The sequence below is a fragment of the Pyxicephalus adspersus genome, chromosome 2, assembly GCF_032062135.1.
Source record: "Pyxicephalus adspersus chromosome 2, UCB_Pads_2.0, whole genome shotgun sequence".
NCBI classification, from domain to species: domain Eukaryota; kingdom Metazoa; phylum Chordata; class Amphibia; order Anura; family Pyxicephalidae; genus Pyxicephalus; species Pyxicephalus adspersus.
Genome location: NC_092859.1, coordinates 132,580,711 through 132,605,532, shown reverse-complemented (window position 1 = coordinate 132,605,532; position 24,822 = coordinate 132,580,711). Strand labels below are relative to the sequence as shown.

General features: G+C 36.9%; 1 protein-coding gene across 2 annotated transcripts in view; it reads left to right on the top strand.

Annotated features, from left to right (window-relative positions):
* Nucleotides 1-24,822, top strand: part of HOMER2 (homer scaffold protein 2) — a 107,400-nt gene that overhangs the window by 36,298 nt on the left and 46,280 nt on the right. For both annotated transcript variants that reach the window (XM_072402439.1, XM_072402438.1), the window contains one exon: nucleotides 20,069-20,200. In XM_072402439.1, coding sequence (XP_072258540.1) covers nucleotides 20,069-20,200 — 132 coding nt within the window. The remainder of the gene's footprint in view (nucleotides 1-20,068; nucleotides 20,201-24,822) is intronic.

The window sequence follows — 24,822 nt, the reverse complement described above, 5'->3', positions numbered from 1 at the left end:
TCCAGTTCTGATGAGCTTTAATAAATCAAGCTTAATGATTGAGGTTCAGCAGTGTTTTATGTGGGTGTTTTACCACCAGCAACATTTTCCCCTAATTTACCTCTATGGGCTTAGCTACAAATCACCGATTGATAAAAGATTAAATCACCATCTACAAGTCATTGCTAATTGCTGGCATTGAGGAGTATCGCTAAGAAAGAATTTCTATTTTTACATGAGTATACATTTTTCTATTGTATAGGACAGTGTTAAAATCTAAGGCTGAAGTGTTACTGTTATCCTATTGTTTAACGCGGTATAGTGCTTTGTATAGGAGGGAAAAGAAGGGAGGAAATAATTAGGGTCTTAATAGGGTCAACTAAGGTAAGTTTTATAAAAAATAACATTTTTTAATTTGAAGTATGAGAAAATACTGCATAGCTTTGCTGTTGCTGTGATCTAATGTCACAAGCAGCTACAATGTAACTTAGTAATAAATGTGTCACAGAGTTTCATTGAATCACCTGTCAGTGGTTCTTGCTTGCAGATCTGGAATTCAGCTGTCATATTGACAGATGATCCCAGCAGGACCACAGACAGTATTGGTTGGGGGTATTTTAGGTTGTTTATTTTAAAGTGATCGTAGATGCAGCCAACCTTATCCATCAAACCCTGCAGGACAAGTCGGCTGTAAATATATACTACTTATAGGTATTCTGCAGCTGCTCTTTGGCATATACTTGCCGCCATATTAGAAGAGGAAGAGGTTTCTGTGCAGCTCTGCTCTATTCTAGCCCTAGACCCATAATGATGGTCTATTTAGGCTGAGTTAGAAGGGAAAGTTAGAGAAAGCATCTCTTGCCCCTAAATAGGTGTCCTCAATAAAGGTAACCCTCTATTCTTGCTCTGGTGACAACTGAAAATGATGGATTTCCCATTATTTAAAACCAGTGGCTGTGGTCACCAGGTCAAAGTAGCTGAATTTCCCTCGCAGGGACACCACAATTTAACGTGGCTGGGGTTCTAACCACAGTATACATGATTTATTTGGATTCCTTTAAGGTTGTGGAGTACATATGCTTTCTACCAATACTTGAAAAATATATTTTAAACTGCTCTGTTCCTAATCAAGAAAACGGCAGCATCAACACGTAAGTTCTACTATAGGTGAAGTTGTAAATGGCTAATATTTAGGTTTGCCTGAATAGACATTTTAATCTAAGGCTACTTGTAGAGCAAAGATTGCTGTCACATTATTTAGAAATACTTGTTTTTTTTGGTTTTGTCATTTATTCCAGCACAGCAATCTACAAAATGGACAAAGGTATATTCAGACAGCTTTATCTATAAGCCTTTACGGTGGTAGAAAAAAATCCCTTCAGATGTTAAAATCAAGGATATCTTGCCTTTTGTTCCATCCTTCTTCTGCAGAAGAGACCTTCTGTGGTGTCTAAAGCTCATGTGAAATGGCAGCCATGAATCCCTTTCATGTTGGTCCAATTAAAGGTTTCACACTCTTCAAAGGGTCCATTTCTTTAAAGTCTATTATAAAGAACACATAAAACCCCCAGCCTTATTATACGCTGGCGTCATTTAGTGCATAGATCATTTGTGTATTCTAATATCTAACAGAATGTTGACATTTCGTGTACTGCTGTGCACTTTTACAAACTGTGCTATTATTTCTCCCAGTTGTTCGGTTACTTGTAGTATTATTTCAACAATACAGAAATCAGTTGCTTTTTAGTCTCATTCACACAGGTACAGTGTTCAGTGACAGGTACAAGAGCATCTACATGTATGTACTCAATGGGATGAGGTTTGGGGTGAATTTTCAATTCACTGGTATTGGCTAAATTATAGCAGAATAAGCCAAATCACTAGAATTTACTAGATTTTTGAAACCACAATGCACTTCAGTGCACTGAACTATAGTCAGCAGGGTTGCAACAGCAAATATTTTTTTGTTGGGGGACTTTTTCACGGTTTCTAACTTCTAAAAAAAAAAGTGCATGGGGTAACCAAAGGGTCAGTGAAAAATTGTGTAGGGATATGTTAGGGTCAGTTCGAATCAGGTCTTTTCTCTCTTGAATTTTTGTGGTTAAAGCGAAATTGAATCTAAAAATTATGTGACCGAGTAGGTTCTTTATTGCAGGATAGACACATGATGTCCAATGTACAATTATCTTTAAATCTCTTTTATCTATTCCTCCTATGTGTGTCCGGATCTTAGGCCATTTTGATAGGCAGGCCAAGATAACGGCTCATATCTGGCAGCGTACCCTGAGCTTTACATGCATAGCTCAGCATTTGCTCAAAAGACGAAAGCGATCAGGTGGGCAAGTAAATTTCTGCCTGATCGCTCATTCCAAAGCTGAACTATAGTTCAAATTTTAATTTGATGTCAACAATCACATCTTAGCTGCTGTACTGTCCATTAAAAAAATGTTAAAAAATAGTGCAGCGTCCTTTACTATATCACCCTACACTTATCTGTGCAACCTATCCTCTTTGTGTAAAATACCACCCAAGTGGGGGTTGGTAGAGCTTTCCCCTTTCTTTGTAATATACCCTGGTCCACACATACTAACTTCTAAAATAATGTCTCCAAAAGTAAATCTGTCATTGGTCAGCAATATAACCCTGATCAGCCTCAATGTCGAGCAATGTAGTTCTCATCAGTCACAATTTGGTCATGATGTCAGCTGGCATTCCTGTTGCTATTTCTGCAGCAGGTCAATTGGTCATTTAGTGATAGTAGAACATTGTATAAACATCGGCAGGTGTTATGTAATTGTGATTGATGTTGATTGCTTTTCTCAATGAAGCACGCTATTAGAGTGTATTCATTTAATTTAATATATAGCTTTTTCAGGGATTTAGGAATAGGTTAGGGGTCCCCCAGATTCAGAACTTCCCCAATATGTCCCGTCTCCTTCCTTAGATAGAGAAAAGACAATACCTCAGCATTTGGCACAATGGTATTTTGCTGTGAGTGGGTAGGTGGCTTTATGGATTCATAAAAGCCTTCTTTTCACTGTGTTGCTGTTTAAAATCTTTGTGCATGTGTATTATTATTCTTGGCTGAGCTTCTTGACCCCATAAAAATAAGGGCATCTTGATTGATCTCCAAAAGAAGTTCCCCCATACTACCTAGATTTCTTGTTTTGGGCACCAGAGGTAGTTCATACTTGGTGTCCAACACAACCATATGTAATGAAAGTAAAGAGGGTATAAGTATGCCATACATGTGGAGCAGCCTATGGTGTGACAACACTGGTCCTCTGACACAGCTCCTCTCCCCACATTCTAGAAGAAAGTAAATGCTACTAGCACATCAAAGGATTACATATGCTTTTTGCATACACTTTATCAACTCTAGATGTCCATAATGTCCAGAGCAGTGTTTTTCAACCTTTTTACCTTTCAGGTATTCCAGTTATTCATAAATCAATATAATTTATAATGGGCTTTCTAAAAGAATATGAATTCCATAATTCTAGTAATAACTAGTAACTAGTAATATTGCCAATGATTCACTAAGCAATGCGTCACTTGTGTGATTTATACTGACATATTGATGCGTAGATGAGACACTGGGCCTCTTCCCTGTTATTGCCACGTTTCCATTTATGAGCACCCTCAAGCTTAACTAACACTTTCTAATGTGCCTGGATCTCTGCATTGAACCATGAGTGGGATTTACACATTTCAGGAATGACTCACTTGTCTCTCAGGCTACTGATGACACGTACGCAGTCCAATTCAACTTTCACATGAAAGCATGGTACTTATTACAGTGCTCTTTATCTGTCTGCCACTAATGAAGTAATCAGACTTATTATCAGGATCAGACTGATTGGCACTGTTTTTTTTTTTTTTTTTACTTCTTAAAAGCAGACCAACCCCATTCTCCAGGCTCTGATAAAATGAAGCACATAGCTAAAAATTTTCAGTTTGCAGCATATTTATTAGTGCTTTGTCTTTGAATCTCCCATCCTGCTAAATGTTTTTCCCTTTGCTAGTAATAAAACATATGTATGTAACCCTGGTAGGGTTTAGTTATGTTTCCCAAGTAAGAATTAACCAGTAAAATTTACATATTATCATTATGAATATTTTGCACAATAAGTAATAAATAATCAATTGTTCCTGGGGCGTTTTCCCTTGGGATCTATTATCCATGGGGTATTTTCCTTTCTGATCAAATGTTCCTAGTGTATTTTTCTCAGATATTCTTCAGGTATTATTTTATTCAGATATTCTTCTTCAGGTGTTTTTCTCTTGGGATGGAATATACCCAGGGAATTTTGTCTTCTGATCGAATGTTCCTAGGGTGTTTACTCTTAGGTCGTGTTCAGTCTGGCAGTGAGTTTGCTGAGTTGTTACCACTTTCTCATGCCAGTATATAGATGCCTCGAAGAGACACTGCATATACCTTCTATCCATGGCAGTGCCATGGAGAATACATTGGGGCACCAGTGAGCAGTTCAGTGCATTGTCCAAGCCACTGGCACCTTGCCGAGATCCGTTTGGGATTGCTTGAACCTGCTGTAGTATAGAACCTGCCGTTAGGATTAAATGTTCTTAGGTCATATTCTCCTCTTTCTGATCAAATGTTCCTACGTTATTTTTCTCTTTTGATTCCCCCTGCAAAAGGCAACCTAAAAAACAGGAAATTACATTTCACACATATCCAAGGGTTTTATTTGTGACTATTGTGAGAATGCTTATACATTTGCAGTTTTTTATTATATATTTAAATAGTTCTGTTGGCGTATATACAAACAATATGAAATGCTTTTAGTAGGGGGGCTTTTATGTTCAAAGCATGGTCAACCATTGAAACCATTTATGTCTACAATCTTGGTATGGCTCAAGGATAGTGAATTATTTAAACACCTACAAAATCATTGCATAAGGCATAAGGAACAGTGGTCCTCCACTCTTCCACTTCTTTTGACTGTAAAAACAGTTCTTATTTAATATAGCAGCTCTGAGAATGCAGATATTTAGGCTTTTATCAGCAGAGTTGGACTTAAATAATTAAATAATGGCCTTCTATGTCATATTTAGCTTGCTACTACTATTGCTCATTTACAATACCACTCAAAACCCATCTTTTCAATCTTGCCTACCCATGTTCTTCTGTCTCCTAAAACCTTCATTACTCACCAACCACTCTATATCTCCCCTCTCCTCTCCTCCTCCTGTATCTGTCTGTCTGGTATTTGCAACCGCTATTTAAGTTACAGTGCTGTGTAATATGTTAGCACTACATAAATACTCTTTGTTAGAAATAATAGTAATAATATTAAAAATTGTCCTTTTTTTTTGTAACCCTGATAACCATCCTGGTGTCTTTGTGGCAACACCATATGTAACAAAGGACCCCAGGATGGGTTCCATTGGACTTTTGCAGCATGTACTGGCAACATTGATTTGTAAAGTAACTGTAATACCAGTGTTTTTTTTTCTTTTGTAATACATTCTTAGTCTCTGACAGTCTCCTGCGGCATATCTCCAGCAACATACGTACACCTATAGCATATCACTGGCTCCAACAAGGGGTCTGATCTAATAAAGCTCTCCAAGGCTGGAGAAGATACACTTTCATCAGTGAATCTGGGTGATCCAGCAAAACTGGAATGGATCTGGTCTTGGATTGAAAACATTTGCTAACAAATATCAAATGACCTTTAAGAAATCCATTTCGGGTGTGCAGGATTACCCAGATTCACTGATGGAAGTGTATCCTCTCCAGCCTTGGGGAGCTTTATTAAATAGGGGCCAATGTGTTACCAGTCTCTGGCAATGACCTGTAGCATTACATATACTAACTATTTTTATCCATGGGGACGTTGGGGGCTGCAGATGAGCCTCCTATATCTACTAAGATGACTGTTCTCAGGACTATCAATGTCTTAAAGGCAGTTTTTTTTAGTGTTTGGTGGTGGTGTTTAATGTCAGTTTAGCAATGCATTAGCAATTAATTTTCTGCAAATTAGTTTTTTCTTCATTCAGTAGGGATCAAGATAATTCTTTCAAAGTAGAGAAGAGAGAAGTAAAGGAGTCAGAACTGAATTGAAGTTCTGCCCATCTAAGCCTGCTGCTCAGTGGCACCATGCAGAAAGTTAAATGAGGGTATACCTCAGTGTTTCCTAACATGGGGGAACCCCTTGAATTAACTTTCAGATCGTAAGGAACCTCTGCCATAGTTACTATATCCACAGCGCTAAAGAATTGATGTTATTGGTGTCAACTAAACTGACCTGAGAGCACACGTTGTTCATTGCTCGAGGAACCCCTAGCAATCTCTGGTGGAACCCTGCTTGAAAGACACTGGTATACTATGTGCCATGCATCAAGCTGCTATGCCTTTCTCCACTCAATTGATTGCAGGTTATGTGCTTTTAAAGATCAGCCTTTTTTAAAGTTGTGCACATCCAAAAAGTAATCTCAAAAACTTAACTAAATTATATTTAGTGAGCCAGCAATTGGGGATCTGCTATATTTCATAGCCCTGTTGCTAACATTTATTGAACAATATGTAACCTTTGTACAATGATACATTCTGAGTACTAAACACAATTATTATTAATATTATTATTAATTTTAATTAATTGAGAAACAATGTGTTAGAGCATTGATCCACTTTAGTAAACCCTACATAGGAAATGTGACCATCTTAATAAAATGTTTTAAATTTGATTTTATGTCTAAATGCTTCATCCCTTTTTGAAGTTTCTCTAAAGATATATTAACCCAATTTAAATTAGGATATATTTGTAAATACCTGCAAACCTTCCTGGTAGCATGAGAATACCAAGTTGAGATTTATTTTTTAATATGTATGTCCTATTTATATATTCTTTGTAAAAGCTAGCGGTAGGTTCATTAACCTTGATACAACTGTGCTATATATAATAATATTGACTTGTTAAGGAAAGTCTTTATCATTACATAGATGTTTTGCACGTAATTGCTGCCCACGCTAAGGAAGGTAGTATTTTATTGTTAGACAGAATAGAGGAATAAACAAAATGAAAATGTTCCATCATATATGCTAGATCAATTAAACTTTGTAGGACATAACTTTATTATGTATACCCAGGCAACATAATAAACAATGGATTACACCAGTTACTCTTCACAGCCAGCACAGCTTCATGGAAATATTAAAATTGGAGAACTCAAGGCTAAAGTCGGAGTACACATCGATAAGTGATTAGTATTTGGTGTTTAATGTATTCGTAGCTTTAGAATTACGTGGTAGCCTTTTTTTATGTTTGTGTCTTGGGGAAATTTCCCTTTACATTCTATTCTGGAGATGGAAAAGGAAGTTAGAGAAAATCCTTACAAAATAAAAAGAATGGGTCTTAGTTTTCACTAGGATGTAAATTTACTTTCACCTCTTGTTCTGTTGACAACCCTAAATTGAATAATTTGTGGATATTGGACTTTGGTCACTTGGAAAAAAGAAGGGTGAATCTCTTCAAAAGGACACATACTGCACTAAAACCATAAAAAAGGGAACATCTTTTATGGTTTTAGTGCAGTATTTATTAAAGGTTTTATATGAATAAAAAAACAATAAACATACAAAACAGACCAAGCCAGTAAATAAAGTTATAACCGAAGGTAATAGGAGTATACAACCTGAAATATCTTATTACAAGATAAGTTTATAATCCAGGTAACATAGGAGGGTACAAAGTTTACATTAATATTTGTGAAATAGTGACATCCTTGGAGGGTATCCCCCCCCCCATCTATACCACCTCTTGGTTCCCTTACCAAATTAAACTATAATAGATATTTTAATCCTTCCCTTCTATATCCAAAACCTAATAGAAGTCATGTGTTGTTCTTTTAAATCGTGGTTTTCTTTGTGAATTTCTTCAAGATGTGTTTAGTAATCCAGAGTGGAGCATTGCTTCTGTATAGAAGCTTCCCCTAATATACACCAGTCTTCCTGTGGGTGATGAATAGTCTCTGTATTAATTAGTATTTATTTAGGAATATTTTAGGAATATTTTTAAAGAAAACTTTTGTGCCCAAATTTTAGTTATATTATTACTATTTCATGATCAGTATTATAATAAAACACCTGCAATAATACGAATTTAAGTATATGTGGTCCGTCATGGCAGTCCTAGCAATGTTACCTCTCTGCATTAGCACAATCCTGTGAAAACATACTTGTAATATTCTCTGGGTAATTAAACACTCCATTCCATAAAAGTGTCAGTTTCCCTGCAGACTTACAGCTTTGTGGGGTGACCCGATCGAACCGGGGCACCGTAAATTTAGCCAATTAAAGTTTTTATACAGTTTGACATAATTATCCTTGGTAAAATGTGGCAGGACATTAGTGCTTGTAAACTCTTGTAGAGGTGACTGCAACCATTTATAGCTGCTGATGTGAACACAGAGACCATTCCCTTCCAGTATATCTGCACTACCACAATTATGCATAATGATTTTATGGGAAACGAGGGCATGATAGTAAATGACGGCAGTTGTATTGCATCTTGTTCTCATTACCAAATAATAAGGGAATTAGAAAAATAGAATTCCAAAAGCCTCCTATAAAAACTATCATTTATTTTGTTAATGCCAACCAGAATTAAGAGGCGAAGAGTAGAAATGCTTTTCCTTAAAGCACAATCCAAGAATGTGAATCAATATCTTATTTTATTATGGATAATTAGCTTGGTATTATTATTCAGCAGTTCCTGGTGAGAGGACGCACCCACTTCTTCCTCTTGCTCAAGCAGAATGTGTTATTGTGGATACCCCTCACTGTGCCTGTGTTCATTAGCCAGATATTCCTCCAGGCTTGTTGCTGCCCACACAATTTTGGTTTGCTGCTTTTCGCTTTTTCTGTTTAGTTCCCCACAGCTTGCAAATGTATTTCCCCTTTGCATTGGCTTGAGGCACAATGAGGTCTGAAACAGAATTAGGAAGATGTTTTCTATAAGGGCTTGAATTACAGTAATCATTAACATGTTACATGATTCCTTTACAACAAAAGTGATTGATTGCAATGCTCTTTATTGTAATACAGCTGACTATAGTTATAGAAACATCTTTTATAGCCATAGTCAGCTGTCTTTTGGACAGGTAAAGCCACTATCAGACTATCGCAAGATTTGGAAATAATGTATAAAAATACATTACTTATAATAATCACCCTATAATATAGTGATTACTGAGCTCAAATTTTCTTCTCCTTATCCTTCCCTGCTGAGTACATCATAGTTGAGGCCCAGAGTAAATATCCATACCCCAGTCTGAGTAGCACTATATGATATTGGGGTATTACAAGTTTTACAATATCACTTTACTTCTTGCACTTTACATTTGCATACTGTGGAAGAAGGAAAAGTGGGATGCCAAATTTACTGAGTATTTGGTATCATGCAGTGCAATTTCTCCTGGAAAATTAATTACAGAGCCTGGAGAGGTGTATTACTGTATATTTGCAGCTTTTTATTTAGGATTCAGGCACAGCCATTCCTTGAAGAAATCAGTGGACCATTCCCTTTTTCCAGGCCAGAAATTGTGCTACATGATGCCAAACCCTCCAATTTCGGCATCCCACTCTGCACATACATTGTAGCATAGTGAGAAGTGTAGAACTGGGTCTGGAGGTGATTTCAAGGTGTTTCCCTAATTTTACAAGGAAAAGGGGATACCGGGCCTGGATAAGGCACCAAATATGTGTTGTGCTGCAGACTTCTGGCCCTTTATTGAGATCCAGAGCCAGAGTGTCTTGGAAGGAATAGATGGGCCAAATGCTCCGTCCCTCTGGCAGGCCAGAATTAGAAGGTGGCTAGGAAGCAGAAAGAGGCCAAATGGGTTAAGGAGAAAGCTGTAAGGCAGTCAGAGCCAAAGAGGTCTCTCAGAAATTTGGTTATTTTGCTCCAAGTTCTAGAGAAAACCAGGGCGCTAAATGTATTTATTTATATTAGTGATGATGCTTATCCACTGGGAGGGAAAACTCTGGATGTTTTTCTGTTTATGTTTTGCAGATGAATAAAAGGGGACAAAACCCCCAACATCCAAACAAGAGTTGGGGATTACTTCATGCAATCAGTTTGTTTGATACTAATCCCTCAAAACACTAATACTAATTTTTTTCACGTGTTAATAGAAGGATTTTTATGAAACACATTTAGGTTGCAAAAAGTAGATTCTATGTATGTCTGACCAACCTTTTACTACTGGAAGGCATATTCCTGATCATCATTATGGTACCTAATGTTCCCCATGTAGTTTTATGGCAATATGTCAGTGAGCCACACTTATGATCTCCCGGTACCAATATGTTTCCAGCCACCATTATACCCTCCAAGCCAGCAATAAAATACCCACCCGTTATACCCAACAAATCAGCTTAACTCCTTGTAATGTGCATCCTGATTGTTTCTGTGCTCCATGTTTATTCCATTTTATCCCATGTGCAAACCTATTTCTTGTACAATATGTACAATACGTTTCATTAGTAGTTGATTGGGCTGAAAGTGTCCAAACTCATTTTTATCTTGAAATTCAGTATACCTGGCAGGAAATCTAGGGCATGTTCAGGGTACTATGGCCATGGGACACCACTGATCAGTAAAGTGATAAGAATCTACCTGGCATGCTATTGTAAACTAACATTTACATTTTTTTTTACTGTGTAGGAATAAGAATTCAGATAATTTAAGGCAGGGGTCGGGAACCTTTTTGGCTGAGAGAGCCATAAACACCACATATTTTAAAATGTAATTCTGTGAGAGCCATACAATATGTTTAAAACTAAATACAAGTAAATGTCTGCATTTTATGTAATACCAACACTTTTAAAGTACAATAAGTCTCTGAATTCTTTTTAATAACGTTGTTATGCTGTTGCTAACCAATGATTATTAAAGTACTTCTTACCATTAATGCGACTTTTGGTGCTGCATGGTTTTGCTGATGGCTTTGTAGTCTGGTTGATACGTGGCGAGGTTAAGTTTCATGCAGGCTTTGGGACTTCCATCCGTTAAACGTGATCGTAGGTTGGTCTTAGCGTTCTTTAGATGTGAGAAAGACCGTTCACATGCATACGTAGAGCCAAACATTGTCAGTACAGCAATACTCACACTCTGCAGTGTGTGGTATGTGACGGGAAGCGCATTCCAAGTTTTGACAATCAGCTGGTCTGCAGGTTGAGGTTTTTTCATTTCTCCCTACTTGTGTTTGCTGTTGTGCAAGTCTTTCCAAATCTTCATTCAGTGACTTGAACTTTTTCATCCACATGTCTGAGGCCTTCAGGTCAGGAGCTTGTAGCTCAAAATCTCTGATGGAGACTCCGGGGATGTAACTCAGGGCGGCGCTGTCCACTGCACACTCATGTGGATGGTTGATGAACTTAAAAAGACAAATTAGAATCAGGAAATTCTCCAAAGCGCACTTTGAATGACTGCAGGAGATTAGATGTGAAGCCCGCTAGCTGCTGAAGATCAAGATGTTGATCAGGGTCACTTACTGTGCATGCATCTTTAAACTCTCCTAGTTTTTCAAAGTGTAGTAAACGACCTGTTTCAATGTCGGCGATTAAAGAGTTCTAGCTTGTTTTCAAATGCAAACACTGCTTGTTGAAGGTATAAGACTGTATTTCCAACGCCTTGCATTTTCACATTGAGCTGGTTCAGATGTTCAGTCATGTCCACGAGATAGTAGAACTTCAGGAACCACTCAGTGTTAGCTAACTCAGGATGCTCGACGTTTTTCATTTCAAGAAAAGTCCGGATTTCGCTCAGACAAGCCGCGAAACGGCTGAGCACCTTCCCTCTTGACAACCAACGCACATTGCTGTGCAGAAGCAGACCAGGATAATAATTCCCAACTTCATCCAGCAGTGTTTTAAACTGGCGATCATTTAAAGCTCGGGCAACAATAAAGTTGACCACCTGAATGACCAGCGACATCACCTCACCAAGCTGCTTGCCACACATCTGAGCACAAAGCACCTCCTGATGTAGGATGCAGTGAAAACTTAGGATGGGTCTCTTTTCATGTTCACGAAGAAGCGCTACGAATCCTCTGTTTTTCCCCACCATGCACGGAGCACCATCAGTACACACCAAAATAGGTTTATCCATCGGTAGATATTGCTCTTTAGCAAGCTCAGTGAAAGACTTGAATAAATCCTCCCCTCTTGTTGTCCCTTTCATAGGCAAAACAGCAAGACTTTCCTCACGTAGTGTGTCACCGACTGCATACCTTGCAATCATGCTGAACTGGGATAAATGGCTTACGTCTGTTGACTCATCCAAAGCGAGAGAAAACAATGGTGCTGCATTTATGTCCTTCACTTTTTTTGCCTAAATTTGATTTGCCATCATGATGGTACGATCGTGAACAGTTCTTGCCGACAGAGACATGTCTTTTATTTGTTTGATTATGTTGTCTTTATCCGAAAAGTCATCAAAAAGTTCATTGGCAACATCAAGCATGATTTGTTTTGACATACTCCCCATCTGTGAATGGCGTTCTGTTTCTTACAATTGCTAAAGCACCAGCAAAGCTAGCCGAATTCCAGTCACCTTGTTGGGTCCAAACACAGAGTTGCTGCTGACTAGTTTGCACTCTGCACAGTAGCTCTTGACATACTTTTTTCCTGCTGTCCCCCGCAGGATATTTCGATGCAAATGTAGTATGGCGTGTGTCGAAGTGCCGCTTTATATTTGACCGTTTCATCGATGCAATTTTATCATTGCATATTTTAATCATTTTTTCTTTTAGCCATCTTCTTCAATAAAAGGGTTTCTGCAATTATCTAGCTGACTAAGGTGAGGAGGATACCACCCCAGGTAGTGGTCCATGGGGCAGGGCAGAGGTAATGAAGGCAGGGTAGCCAATTGCTGGTGGATGGACCCTTACAGGCCGTCAGGGCAGGTTAGGCCCAAGCCGGGCCTCGATTTTCGACCACTGGTAGAAAGTGGCACCGTGCCTGAAATATGCCTCGTACCTCGTTGGGGCCACAAACAGGCCACCAGCCCAAGATGAGGACTCACCCAGCAGAGCAGGGGCAGCAGAAGCAGGATGCAAAGCGGTGTGCTGGGATCGCATTCTCGTGGGCCGCCGACGGGAACTAGGCGGAATCCGGGGCCTCGATTTGCGGCTGCCTGTGGAGGACGATGCGGCTTCAGGGATGATAATATATAAAATAATGTATAATAATATAAAAAAATAAAAAGTTTGTTGTACAAATGGTATCTATTCATTTACAAAAGTAATTTTTTAGTTAAAGTTAAACGCCAGCCACCTAATCACATATTAGTTTTACAACACTTATTCTTTAATCCCAATCTTGCCTAATTAAGCTGTCATAAAAGTTATCATGATTGCTGGATCTTAGTACCCACTGTATTCTAATACTTTAAACCAGTAATATTCTGATAAGCTGTGCAGCGGATTCGGCTTCTATCACAGCATATACAGTTACTTACAAAATAACGGACACTTCGTGTATATGAAACAAGAATGCCGAGGATTGAGAACCTATCCTTTGAATGACGACCTATATCATACACTATAATCCTTTAGGTGCCAAACATTTTAGGCATTACTGTTACTAGAAGAATCTCAAGCGTGTATCAAACACAAGTGACATTAAAAGATAGGCAATTTTATCATGTGCTTTAATTGGCACCTTCAAAGTGTATATAAGTTTTTATTCCTCATACTTCATTTTTAAAGTGACAGCCAATTACAGTATATTTCTATATACCTTTTAAATGCTCCTATTTTAGACAAATTGGAAAAGGAGAGGATGTAGGAATTGATCTTATTGTGGAGCTTTTTATTTAGAGTGGAAGTGATATTGACCCCCATGGCTTCGTACTTTTAAGCACAGCTCAAATGGTATCTCCAAGATGTTTGGTTGTGAAGAGTTACTTTGCACACGCTGAGTGGTGGTAAAGGTGTAAAAAACCAAGTTATATTAGGAAGAAATGGAGAAAGAAGCTATTGCTATTGGAGAGATTTTGCCCTCACTTCCCATTCAGTGATAGGTAAAGAAACAAGCTACAGTGTACGCAACATTTACATTTTGCTTTCATCGTGACATTGGATATTTTGAAAAGAAAGTATGGATCAACATCGTTTGGGTCCAATGTGCTTGTCCCTTTTATAATGGGAAACAAAATATCCAAATTACATGTGTCATTTTTACATGAATCTTTCTGACAACTCCCATGTGGAATGCAAAGATAAAGCAAACAAAACCATTTTAAATTTAGTATAATAAACCTATTTCTTTTCCTGCATATTTTGCCAATGTACATAAAACCTGGTCCATAAAGATGTAATCTAATGAGTTAGGTTTAAAATAAAACTTGAGTGGCCTGCACAGAGCCCTGTTTAAATCCTATTGTGCACAACTTTAATATGATATTTTAGAATTTAATTTTCTCATTTAAAATTCTCTGTTTAAATGGATTTACATTGCCACTGACCTCCTCCAAAATTGTTGAGCCTTTTTTGGAAAAGCTAACCGGTAGCTTTTGTTGTGCAATAGGTTGGCATTTACCTTTATGTGTGAATAAAACATTGAATCTAGTAGAACTGTGAGGTTTTTGCAGTGGATACATTTTTTGTTGACTCCAACTCCAGGTACACAATATTAGCTTCAAACTCCAGGGCCCTGGATTTTTGTTCTACTTTTTTATTGCCTGTGTAAATTGTTCTGAATATATAAGTGAACCCTGATCAGCTGTAAAAATGACTCAGCTAAATGAAGAAAAAATTCAATTGTTACTCCAATATTTTCACTTCCTATCTGCGGAGTAAAGAATTGATGGTATAATGAAGACTGAGTCACATATGCTGCTTAATGGTTTTGTGATGACAAGCTTCTCTGTCAATAAGCAGTCATCATTGTATTGTGTTCTTGTAAATGACAAGTGAGGGAGAATTTGTATTCTTCACATTTCCAAACCTTATAACATTATTTACACGGGGTTAGGTTCTTCTGCTTATTACAAATACTGGCCTTTAGCTAAAAACAAAACAAAAAAACATTTATAAACTAACCTTTTGTGGCTCTGAATTAAAAAAAAAAAAACTTGTTTAAGGAATACTCAAAAATCCACATTCTGGAAATTGAAGCTTATCAGAGTCAGTTTTAAGTGTGGGGCTAGCCAAATGTTTAGTATTTAGTTTTGGATAGATTGGGAAAAAGTTAACACCCCCATTGAGTTATTCCTCCTACTGGGGGCTCCATTACAAAGATTTCCCCTTTGTCCCATGGAGAATGGTTTTACCAAAAGGAGTGTGCAACTAAGGCACATACACTAATAACAAGATGAAAGGGGTTAAAGACTTCTGCTGTAATACCAAAAAGAATAGTTTTTTAGCTTTGTTGCTGTTTGAGATAGGCCCTCTTATCTGGGTAAATTGTCATCAGGACAAGAAGTGGGGGAGCATGGTTTTACAAGAGCCTTCAATAGTTGTACACACTGCCATTTTGAACTACTTTTCAAAATCGTAAGCATGGCTTTTCTCTTTGGTATTACTTTTACTGGTATTGTCATTATTGTTAGGATTGCTTTAGGCAATACTTACACCAGCAATGAAGTTGTGGTGCAGTTACAGCTTCCTTGGGTAAGATGTGTGTATTGTTTGTTGTCCAATAATCAGGAAAGTATATTTTTAAACTCCTGCTGATGATCAGCAGTCATTCTGTTTGTTGGTTCTGCAGTACATCAAGTTTTGTGCTTCCAAGCCCTTACTTTCATCAGCTCAGGTGCCCTATACCTGGGGTTAAGTAATAAGCATTCTCCAAAGATGGTCATCAAGTCTCCAATCTGAAAATGGTCTTTAGCACAAGTGCTGTGAACTCCTTTTAAAAAAAGAACAATTTCCATTGTTTTTCAAGGGCTTTGGATTCGGAAGCTATTATTTAGTACCTGGAGTTGGCAAAAATGTTTCAACTCCACCGCCCCATACTAGTTTTCCATACTAAGTCGGACACTGCTGTTTGCTCTGTCTAACTGAAACAATACATCAACAAAGCAGAGGAAAAAAATCTAAAAGTCCAAATACTAGACAGGGCAGACGTGGTTCGTTTTAAATTGTTGGACTCATAAGCAGCTTCCAATACACCTATAGTAGTTCTGCCACCATTCAAGAAAAACCATATCATTTGACAATAATTACTCTTGAGTAATACCTGAAAAATGTGTTGTCAGCAATGTCATTATCGTTATCTGCTTCATGTGCTGCCAATCCCCATGTTCTATATAGGACATGTGTGCTATTGGCGACTTAGATGCCTGGACATGTACAGGAATGTAGAAATTCATTGTGAGCCATGGTAATGATCAAAGCCTGATAACTAGATTTGCTTTAACCAGCAAAAATGATTAGGTGTATACAAAGCAATTTCATAATCATTTAAAGGGTGTGGGCATATTAATGTGACAGGTTTGCATTTGATATGTCTTTCATTAGGTAAATGACAAAACAAATTCATCACATAATATTTTATGGCTTGCTTAACAAAGAATTGATTAATCAAGTTGGATTTCCTGGGAATATTTTTAGGTAATCACTCTTGCAAAATAATTTCTTTATTGTCATTAATATATTACAAATCCCAGGATAGTTATGTATCTGCCTTGTACTAAATTTTTTCTTGCCTTTTTGGTATCCCATAATAGTTCTTCAGAATAGATCTTTCCTGATTTAACATGTAATGTTTATGCTGAACATTTTCTCTAATAGAAATGACCTTTTCAGGTTGGTGATCCAAGTTTAAGGTTAATTCCTTCCATCCAGCAGTGGATAAATCCTTTTATTTATTTATTTTTTTACAAATACTGAACATTTAGGATGATTTTATGCACATAACATTTTAGAATGGTACTAATTAAATCCCTGATGAAAAATATGAATATTTCATAAACCTGATTTATGGAAAAAGAATAAATCATGTGACAGTATTGGTCTTTTTTGCAGTTAAAATTTTAGATTGGTATAATTATTTGTTTCATTAGCATCAAGTGATGTCTAATGTAATAGACAACTGTTCTTTTAAAATAAGCCGTTCTTGTTATTACTTTTTAAAATATACTGAAGATAAGTTAAATTCCAACTTTTATTTTTTTGTTTTGAAGGGGAAAAGACTTAAAGTGGACTGCCCACCCATTTTAACAAACTATAATTAAAATTTCCTTTACCTGTACATTTGATAAAACCTTGATAAGCATACTCGCCATCCCAGCAAATTCTAAATTATTCTGTTGTAATCCACACTCAGTTGCTGCATACATGCTCCCACACCGCCATGTTTGTACTTCTGTTATTGGAAGCCAGATGTCTCTTCCTGATTCTTGCGGCTGACTCCCTAATGATGCAGCACAAGATCAACATTCTGTGCTATATGGTATAAGTTCATAATGTCATTGGTGTATGTGACCTAGATATCCCTGGAGGATACTGGAAAAGGTTTTATGTCATTTTGTTTAGTTGAGGAGGCAGGAAGGCAACCATCATAGAAGATTGGGAGAACAGAGTTAACATTTATTGGGAACAGTCAGCTTTTTTTCTATTAATGAGATTGGGGAGGGGATTGAAATGGGTCATAATATATTTTTTTGTTAAAACGTCCACTCTAAAGGACAATCTCACTGAACCCTATACCTGGCAGTGTTATGTAATTATCTTCAGCTCAACTCTTGAGCCTTACTGGGGCCACACAGCCTAGTACTACCTACGCATGCGTCCATTACAAATGTTCACCACTTGCTCGATTCCTTTTAAAAAAATGTTGTGTAGGCACAGAAGAGACTCAGAACCTGGCAGCACTATTGCTAGGTCATTTTTTTTTAACACTGTTAGGCACACTATTGGGCTGTGAAGGACAAATTTAGTAAACGTAAAGTTGTCCTTCTAATTTTATGGGCCTGAATTATTAAATCTGTCCAAGGTTGGAGAAGATACACTTTCATCAGTGAAACTGGGTGATCCAGCAAACCTGTAATGGATATCTTTAATGTCATTTGCTATTTGCTAGCAAATGTTTTGAACCAGGCACCAGATCCATTCTAGGTTTTCTGGATCACCAAGCTTCACTGATGAAAGTGTATCTTCTCCAGCCTTGGTGGGCATTATGAAATCAGGCCCTATGTGACTAGTCAGGGTACTTACCATCATTTTCTCACCCTGCAAATTGCAATGATCTTCCTGTTTCTGTATTCTAAAACCCATCAATATGTGTTGAAAATATCAATTCGGAGAGGAGTAAAAATGACTTAATTGGTTACCATTTGAGTGTACAGTGAGACTGTGGCCATTTCTCTTGGTTTTGATATCACCTCGTATGATGAGCTTAAACCAAATGTTTTATACTACCGTTTCAAAGTGCTTGTTTAGAGAATAGCCAACATTTTCTTGTATACATTATGAATGAATTATATGGAAAATTGACTCCAGAGAGGAACCATTGGAAGTGCATGACACATAAAAAAGGCATGCTTGCCAATGGGACAGGAAGTATAGTGATCTTTCCTGTGTTCAAAACAAAGATAAAAAGTTTTGATAGGACTACTTCCTTTACCTTTTGGAAATCTCCTGTTTGTAAATTGTTTGGTGGAAGCTCCCTTTCCTAACTCCTAACCAGCATAATAATAATTTCACTATTGGGTCCTAATTTTTGTTTGAAATAGTAATAAAGCTTTCAGCTTTTCAGATGGAAGTAAGGGCATTCTTGTACATCATGTACCCAGTGTATTGTGGTGCCTCTAACAGGTAGTTAACCTTGAGCTTGCCGATTAACATTTGTATCACATTCTTAATTTCATTCCCATCCCTCCAGCAACTGTCTGCGAGATTAACGATTATCGGCGCTGTTTAACAGACCTTAAAATACTATAGAAGGGCATATGAACAGAATCTGCTTGCTATAAATCTGCCTTCTGATTCCTATAACCCATCAGTGCAGCGATTTCTGTATACGACCTATGTGACCTAACAAGGTAAGCATGCAACTGATATATATATATATATATATATATATATATATATATATATATATATATTTATATATTGTTAACATTTATATAGCACCAACATATTATGCTTTGCTGTACTTAAAATAGGGGTTGCAAATGTAATTTGTGTTATAATAGTTTTATTTTTGTCCTTTTTTGTGCCCCTCAGCATTCCAATTTCATAAATCTGGAAATTTTTTTTCACTTAAAATATGGATATGCATGGCTCCAGTGGGTTTGGTCAAATAAAATGTTATAGGTGAATCACTTTAAATTTTTAATTTGTAATCAATTTTGTGATTACCACATATCATAAATGTTATTTGTACCATATATAGTCTGAGACTAACCCACAAGTGCAAAAGAACTGAGTGTATTTGGATTCCTGAACGTTAATCCTTGTGAATAAAATATACCTTTTTGGTCATGGACGCCACCAGTCCCTAAAATAGAGGTTTAATAAAATGAAAACCTGCTTGAAACTGGTCAAATTCAGATTAGACAAAGATCAACTCCGGGTTAAATGGATTGCTCCGTGAATTCTGAAAGATTTTTCATGTGTCTCAGACTGATGCCATTGACTAAAGTTCATCAACATATGCCTTTAAATCGGGTTCTCTTTTAATCCACTATAATTTGGCATGCTCAGCACATATAGAATATGTATAGAAATGTTCCCAGAAATATTTTCTGCACAATTTTGTTTACCCTATTCACCTATAATCATGCTTTCAAGGTATACTTGAATCTAATTGTTGGCTTTGAAGATGTAAATCCACAAAAGTCCTAACTGATGCTTTGATACGATATTATTTCTGTACATAAAAGACAGTGAAAAAGCCTATAAGGTGTGTGCTTGGGACAAAGATTTTCTGCAGTGTATACTGTCAAGAAAAATGGAATTTCTAGAACAAGAGATTACTGGCTAACCTTTTAAACTGGGCAACCAAGATTTTTTCTGAATAAAATCTAAAATTGAAGGTTCTTTTGACCTTTCACTAGCCTGTATCTTTACTGTGTCATAGATCAATAAAATTCTTTTTATTTTGGCATTACAGGTAATAATAAACAGCACAATAACACCCAACATGACTTTTACAAAGACATCACAGAAGTTTGGCCAGTGGGCTGACAGCAGAGCAAATACGGTTTTTGGACTAGGATTTGGATCGGAGCAACAGCTTTCCAAAGTAAGTTAAGTACATTGGTGTTTTTTATTGTTTGTGAGCGGCGGCACATTCTTAGGTCTATTTTCCATAATCCTATCTTTTTAAGTAACTTTAACTGAAGATATAGTTTACTTTTTCATACTTTGTGTCAAAAGCCATTTTAGAAAGTTTTATGTTAAGATTAAAGCATAAAGCATTGATTCACTCTCAGCTGTGCATACTCCATGATAAGAGATGATCTGTAGATTATTTCTTCTGTGACCCTTTATGATTGACCACTGGCATCATTAGGGTCAGGGATGTGGGGCATGCATTTTAAACCTCCTGTTGGGTGCCCTGGATTCCATTGCCCCCAATTACACCCCCACCCTGCCTTGTTTGCAGGACCCCGGAGACAAAGGTCAAGAGAGCCCTCAGGCTGAAACTGCTGTAGACAATGAGGGTCAAAGCCACCAAGAGCAGGCTTCTATTTGTTCTTAAGTACAAGTTCAAAGCTATAAAGAGGCCATTGTCTTTTCTGAGCTGCCGTGTTAATGGTAAGAGTTTGTTCATCCATTATTTTGAGACAAAGTGTATCCAGGCAAAAAGTTTTTTGTATTGTATTGTATTGTTGTCTGGATCCCCATTGAGAAGATTCATCCTTCCAGTTGTACTGGTGACCATTGTCTTTTAGATAGGAAGGGAAACCCAAAATTTTTGACTGAAATAAGAGGGTGTCCCAAATCTTTTTTTAGTACTATCACTACCCCTGCTCCCAACTTGTCTTTGCTAGCTGCTACCTGCTACAATCCATCAAATATGTCTTCCTGGTCATTGATGGCAGTCACATTGGACGGGGATGGCAATTGTTGGAGATGAGCCAAAAAGTCATTGGAAGTCAAGCAACAATTATAAGTGAAGCTCAATCAGAGAGGGGCAAAGAAAAAGTTGTCTTATGAAGGGTATATCAGACAGTTTGTCAGTGCTCTTGGGCTTTTACATGTAAACATTTTAAATAGAATATAGGTGCCAAGAAGAAGTGCAACTACCTGTTGTCATAAATTTTCATGTATGCACTTCCACAGTACTGATGGGTGTGTATTTCTTTACACAATTTTTATTGTGTTTATGTCTTAATCCTCCCAAAAGTCTTTAAAATATTACTTGGATCTGTTTATTATTCCATTGTCAATCATAAGTCTTGTACCATTTAAATACTTATGAGCAGCTTGCTGTAATATGCAAATAATTTCCAAAGAAAACAAATATTTTTTGTCTGAGCTGTAGGGGATACATTTGAGATGTGTAATGAATATTATAATAGAAACCAATAAATAACCATATGACAGCGGGAGGCAATTTTTATTTATAATTATTTGGCTTAGGCCCATTTTTACCAGCCTGCTGTCGTGTTATAAATGCACACATTAACTTGCATCATGTATTATAATGCATAACACACCACTATAGACTAAAAATCAGGCACACATAATTTTTTGGAAATGTACGGTAGCACATTTTGCTGTGCTGAAACAGAGTGTAATTTAGAATGAATTGAACCCCATTGCACCAACACACATAATGTAACATTATCATGGATTGCATTGATGGCTATGCATTGGTGTAAATGGGCCTCTAGTTGTGCCACAGAAAATAGGTTAAATAAGGTGTAGTTACACAAAAACTGTGAACAAGTTATTGTTAGTATTACTTTCTGTAAATGATCAGTACTTAGAGTTTTAATATGCTTTTATGTGATTATTAAAGGGCAATTTCTTCTGTATATCATCAGATCAGTTTTTAGTTTTATTTAAAGTAGGGTAGTAAGGACAATATGTGAAATACAAAACACACACTATAAAAGCAGGAAAAAAGTACCAAAAATAGTACGGGTAGATTATGACGACTGTAGCTTGGAAATAACACAGCAAGTAATTCCCATAGCAACCTCCTACTTGACAGAACATCTCACATACGTCCTCCTACATTCATTAAAAGCAGCTTGTCTTATTTTTCCCAGACACTTTCTATGGGTTGAAGGCATGTCTTGTATTCTGTTTCCTGGTCTACACTCTACACCTTTTTTTTTTCCTCCATCGTAAAAATTATTCTTCCAGTTAGAAAGATAATAAAATGTGCAAATGTACCCAGACACTTTTTTTTGACATTGTCTAATCATCTTTTAGGCTGAAATGCAGTATTTTTTATTTTGGAATGAATAGAGTCAGCCATGCCTAATCGTCCTTCACTAAACTACTGTATCACGCCAAATCTCTGCAACATAGGTACCAATTAATCTGTAGTCCTACAGTTAGAATTAGCAGAGCATATTCCTCCTCTTCTGCACAGAACACTATTGACATGATCAGCAAGTAGTTCATATTTAGGGTTTACATCCTTTTATCCCCTCTTATATTTACACTCTATTATTACTCCTAACTCTGGTAAACAGCTTGGGGATTCAATCTAGTGAAATTTGGAGGTACTTATAATGTATAGCAAATAAATATACATTTTACTTTATCAGGTGGTATTTTTTTTTCTTTTTATGTGGTGAATAGTTTATAGCTTTTTGTTTTTTCTTATAGGTCTGGACTGGCCATTGGCAAGATTGGCTGTCATGCCAATGCCTTACCAATTAATGGTAGACTACTAGACTAGACTGTAACCTTTGAGGGCAGATAAAGTCACAGTGTGAATAAAATATATATAAACTATATCATTAATATTGACAGCAATTGTTCACTTAGTTTAGGATCAATTATTCATTTAAACCATGGAACAGAGCACTTTATATGCCAGTGATTTTTTTCAGTCCCATAATCGGTCTACTTGCTAATTCAGATTGAACCTTAAAATCTTTAAATCTTGTGTTAACTGCTGAAGTGCACAAAGATTTATTATTATCTGCGTTCTAATTTATCCTAAATCTGTAAGTATCAGCAGACATTCTCGAAGGGACAAGAAGTTAGTTGGCTTGGAATTTTTGGGGCATTTTTACCATTTCCCTAAGATAATCCTATTAAATCTCCTGCTGCTTTTCTTCTCGTACTTTTGGGAATAATATGAGGTTGACTTTAACAGCTGCTTAAACAGTTTGCTTGGTGGTCTGATACATTCCATGCCTCCGTTATCTTCAGCTAGCTTTTAAATGACAAAGCTTTTTTACATGCATGTAAAAAAAAATAAAAAGGTCTATATACCCCTGCAGCTTGTCTTATAGGGCATCAATGGAAAGCTTTTAGTGCTGGTGTTTTTTAATTGGTCCAGGTGCTGCATATATTATCGGGTTATTCTAGTTTGTAAGCTCTTTGGGGCAGGGTCCTCTCCTCCTATATCACTGTCTGTATTAGTCTGTCATTTGCAATCCCTATTTAATGTACGGCGCTGCATAATATGTTGGCGCTATATAAATCCTGTTTAATATTAATAAAAATAATTCTGTTGCAGCAGGAGTTGACATCCAGCAAAATCTAAAATATTTGTGTTGTGTGTACTGGCACTTTCAAAAAACCTGTACTGAAAGGGAGTGGTGGTTGGCACTGCTAACCTATTCCTCTAAAAATGTCAATCGCTTGTCTATCATAATGACCCAAAGACTTCAGTACATTCTAAGCAATAAGCACACAGATCAGTAGTTCTTATTCACTCTTACTTTCTAAGTGTCATGATTATTCTAGGGCAGAGAAAGCTTTAAAGTCAGGAACATGGTAACTAGTATTCTTGGAAGCTACCCTACAGCATCATTTCTTTAGTCCAGGTTTCCTTTAAAAGAGAACCTGTCACCAAACTGTGTTTTAAGCCTTTGATGGCAGCACTAATTGCATGGCTCACAGACTAGTTCCAAGGTAATTGCTATGCTCAATAAGTTTAACTGGCTTTTTAGCAAATCTTTAAACTCATACCAGTAAATAGCTGCTTCTAGCTAACTTTTCAAATGGGTTCTTTCTTTATTAATCTACAGCACTCATCACGTAGGCTAGGAATATTTTGGTTCTGAATTGTTATCCTATGATGCTATTTATGTGCATCTATCTAATTTGGCTCTGTATAACCAAAACTTATCTGTCTGTTTACTCACAGTTTTTCTCTACTTGTTCTGACCGCCCTCTTTTTTTTCTCTGTTATCTTTTTTAATTGAACTCTTCTCTTTGCTGTCAGTTTTAATGCTGAGTGTTTTGAAGCCAGAGAAGAAAAATTCTATAAGAGTATGACCCACATTTTTTGTATTGTTCCTCATTATTGCAGCTGCAGGAAAGCATTATTTCTAAATAGTCTCCACAGAGCTGAGAATGAATACATAGGTGTATTTTTCCGTATGAGTTCTCAGGTATGAAGACAGCAGGCTGAATGAAGATGTATTCTCATTTTAAGCTTAGAGGACTATAAGCAGTGGTGTTAAGTACCCCCTAGATTGCACTCTACTTCCAACCCTCCCTGCCCTCTTTTTTTCCAGAATTACAGCATGCTCTTGCGTACTCTAGCATGAGAAAATAATTCTGATTTAACTACTCTTTGTATTCTAAACAGTGTAAATTGAGGATTGTTAAAACCACAGACTGGTTGGGTTGACTACATGAATGAGGTTTTCTATAATTAGTTCCAGCTTGATAATTATTGCAACAGTGCTGGAAGAAGCAAGGGTTAACCGGACTACATTTCCT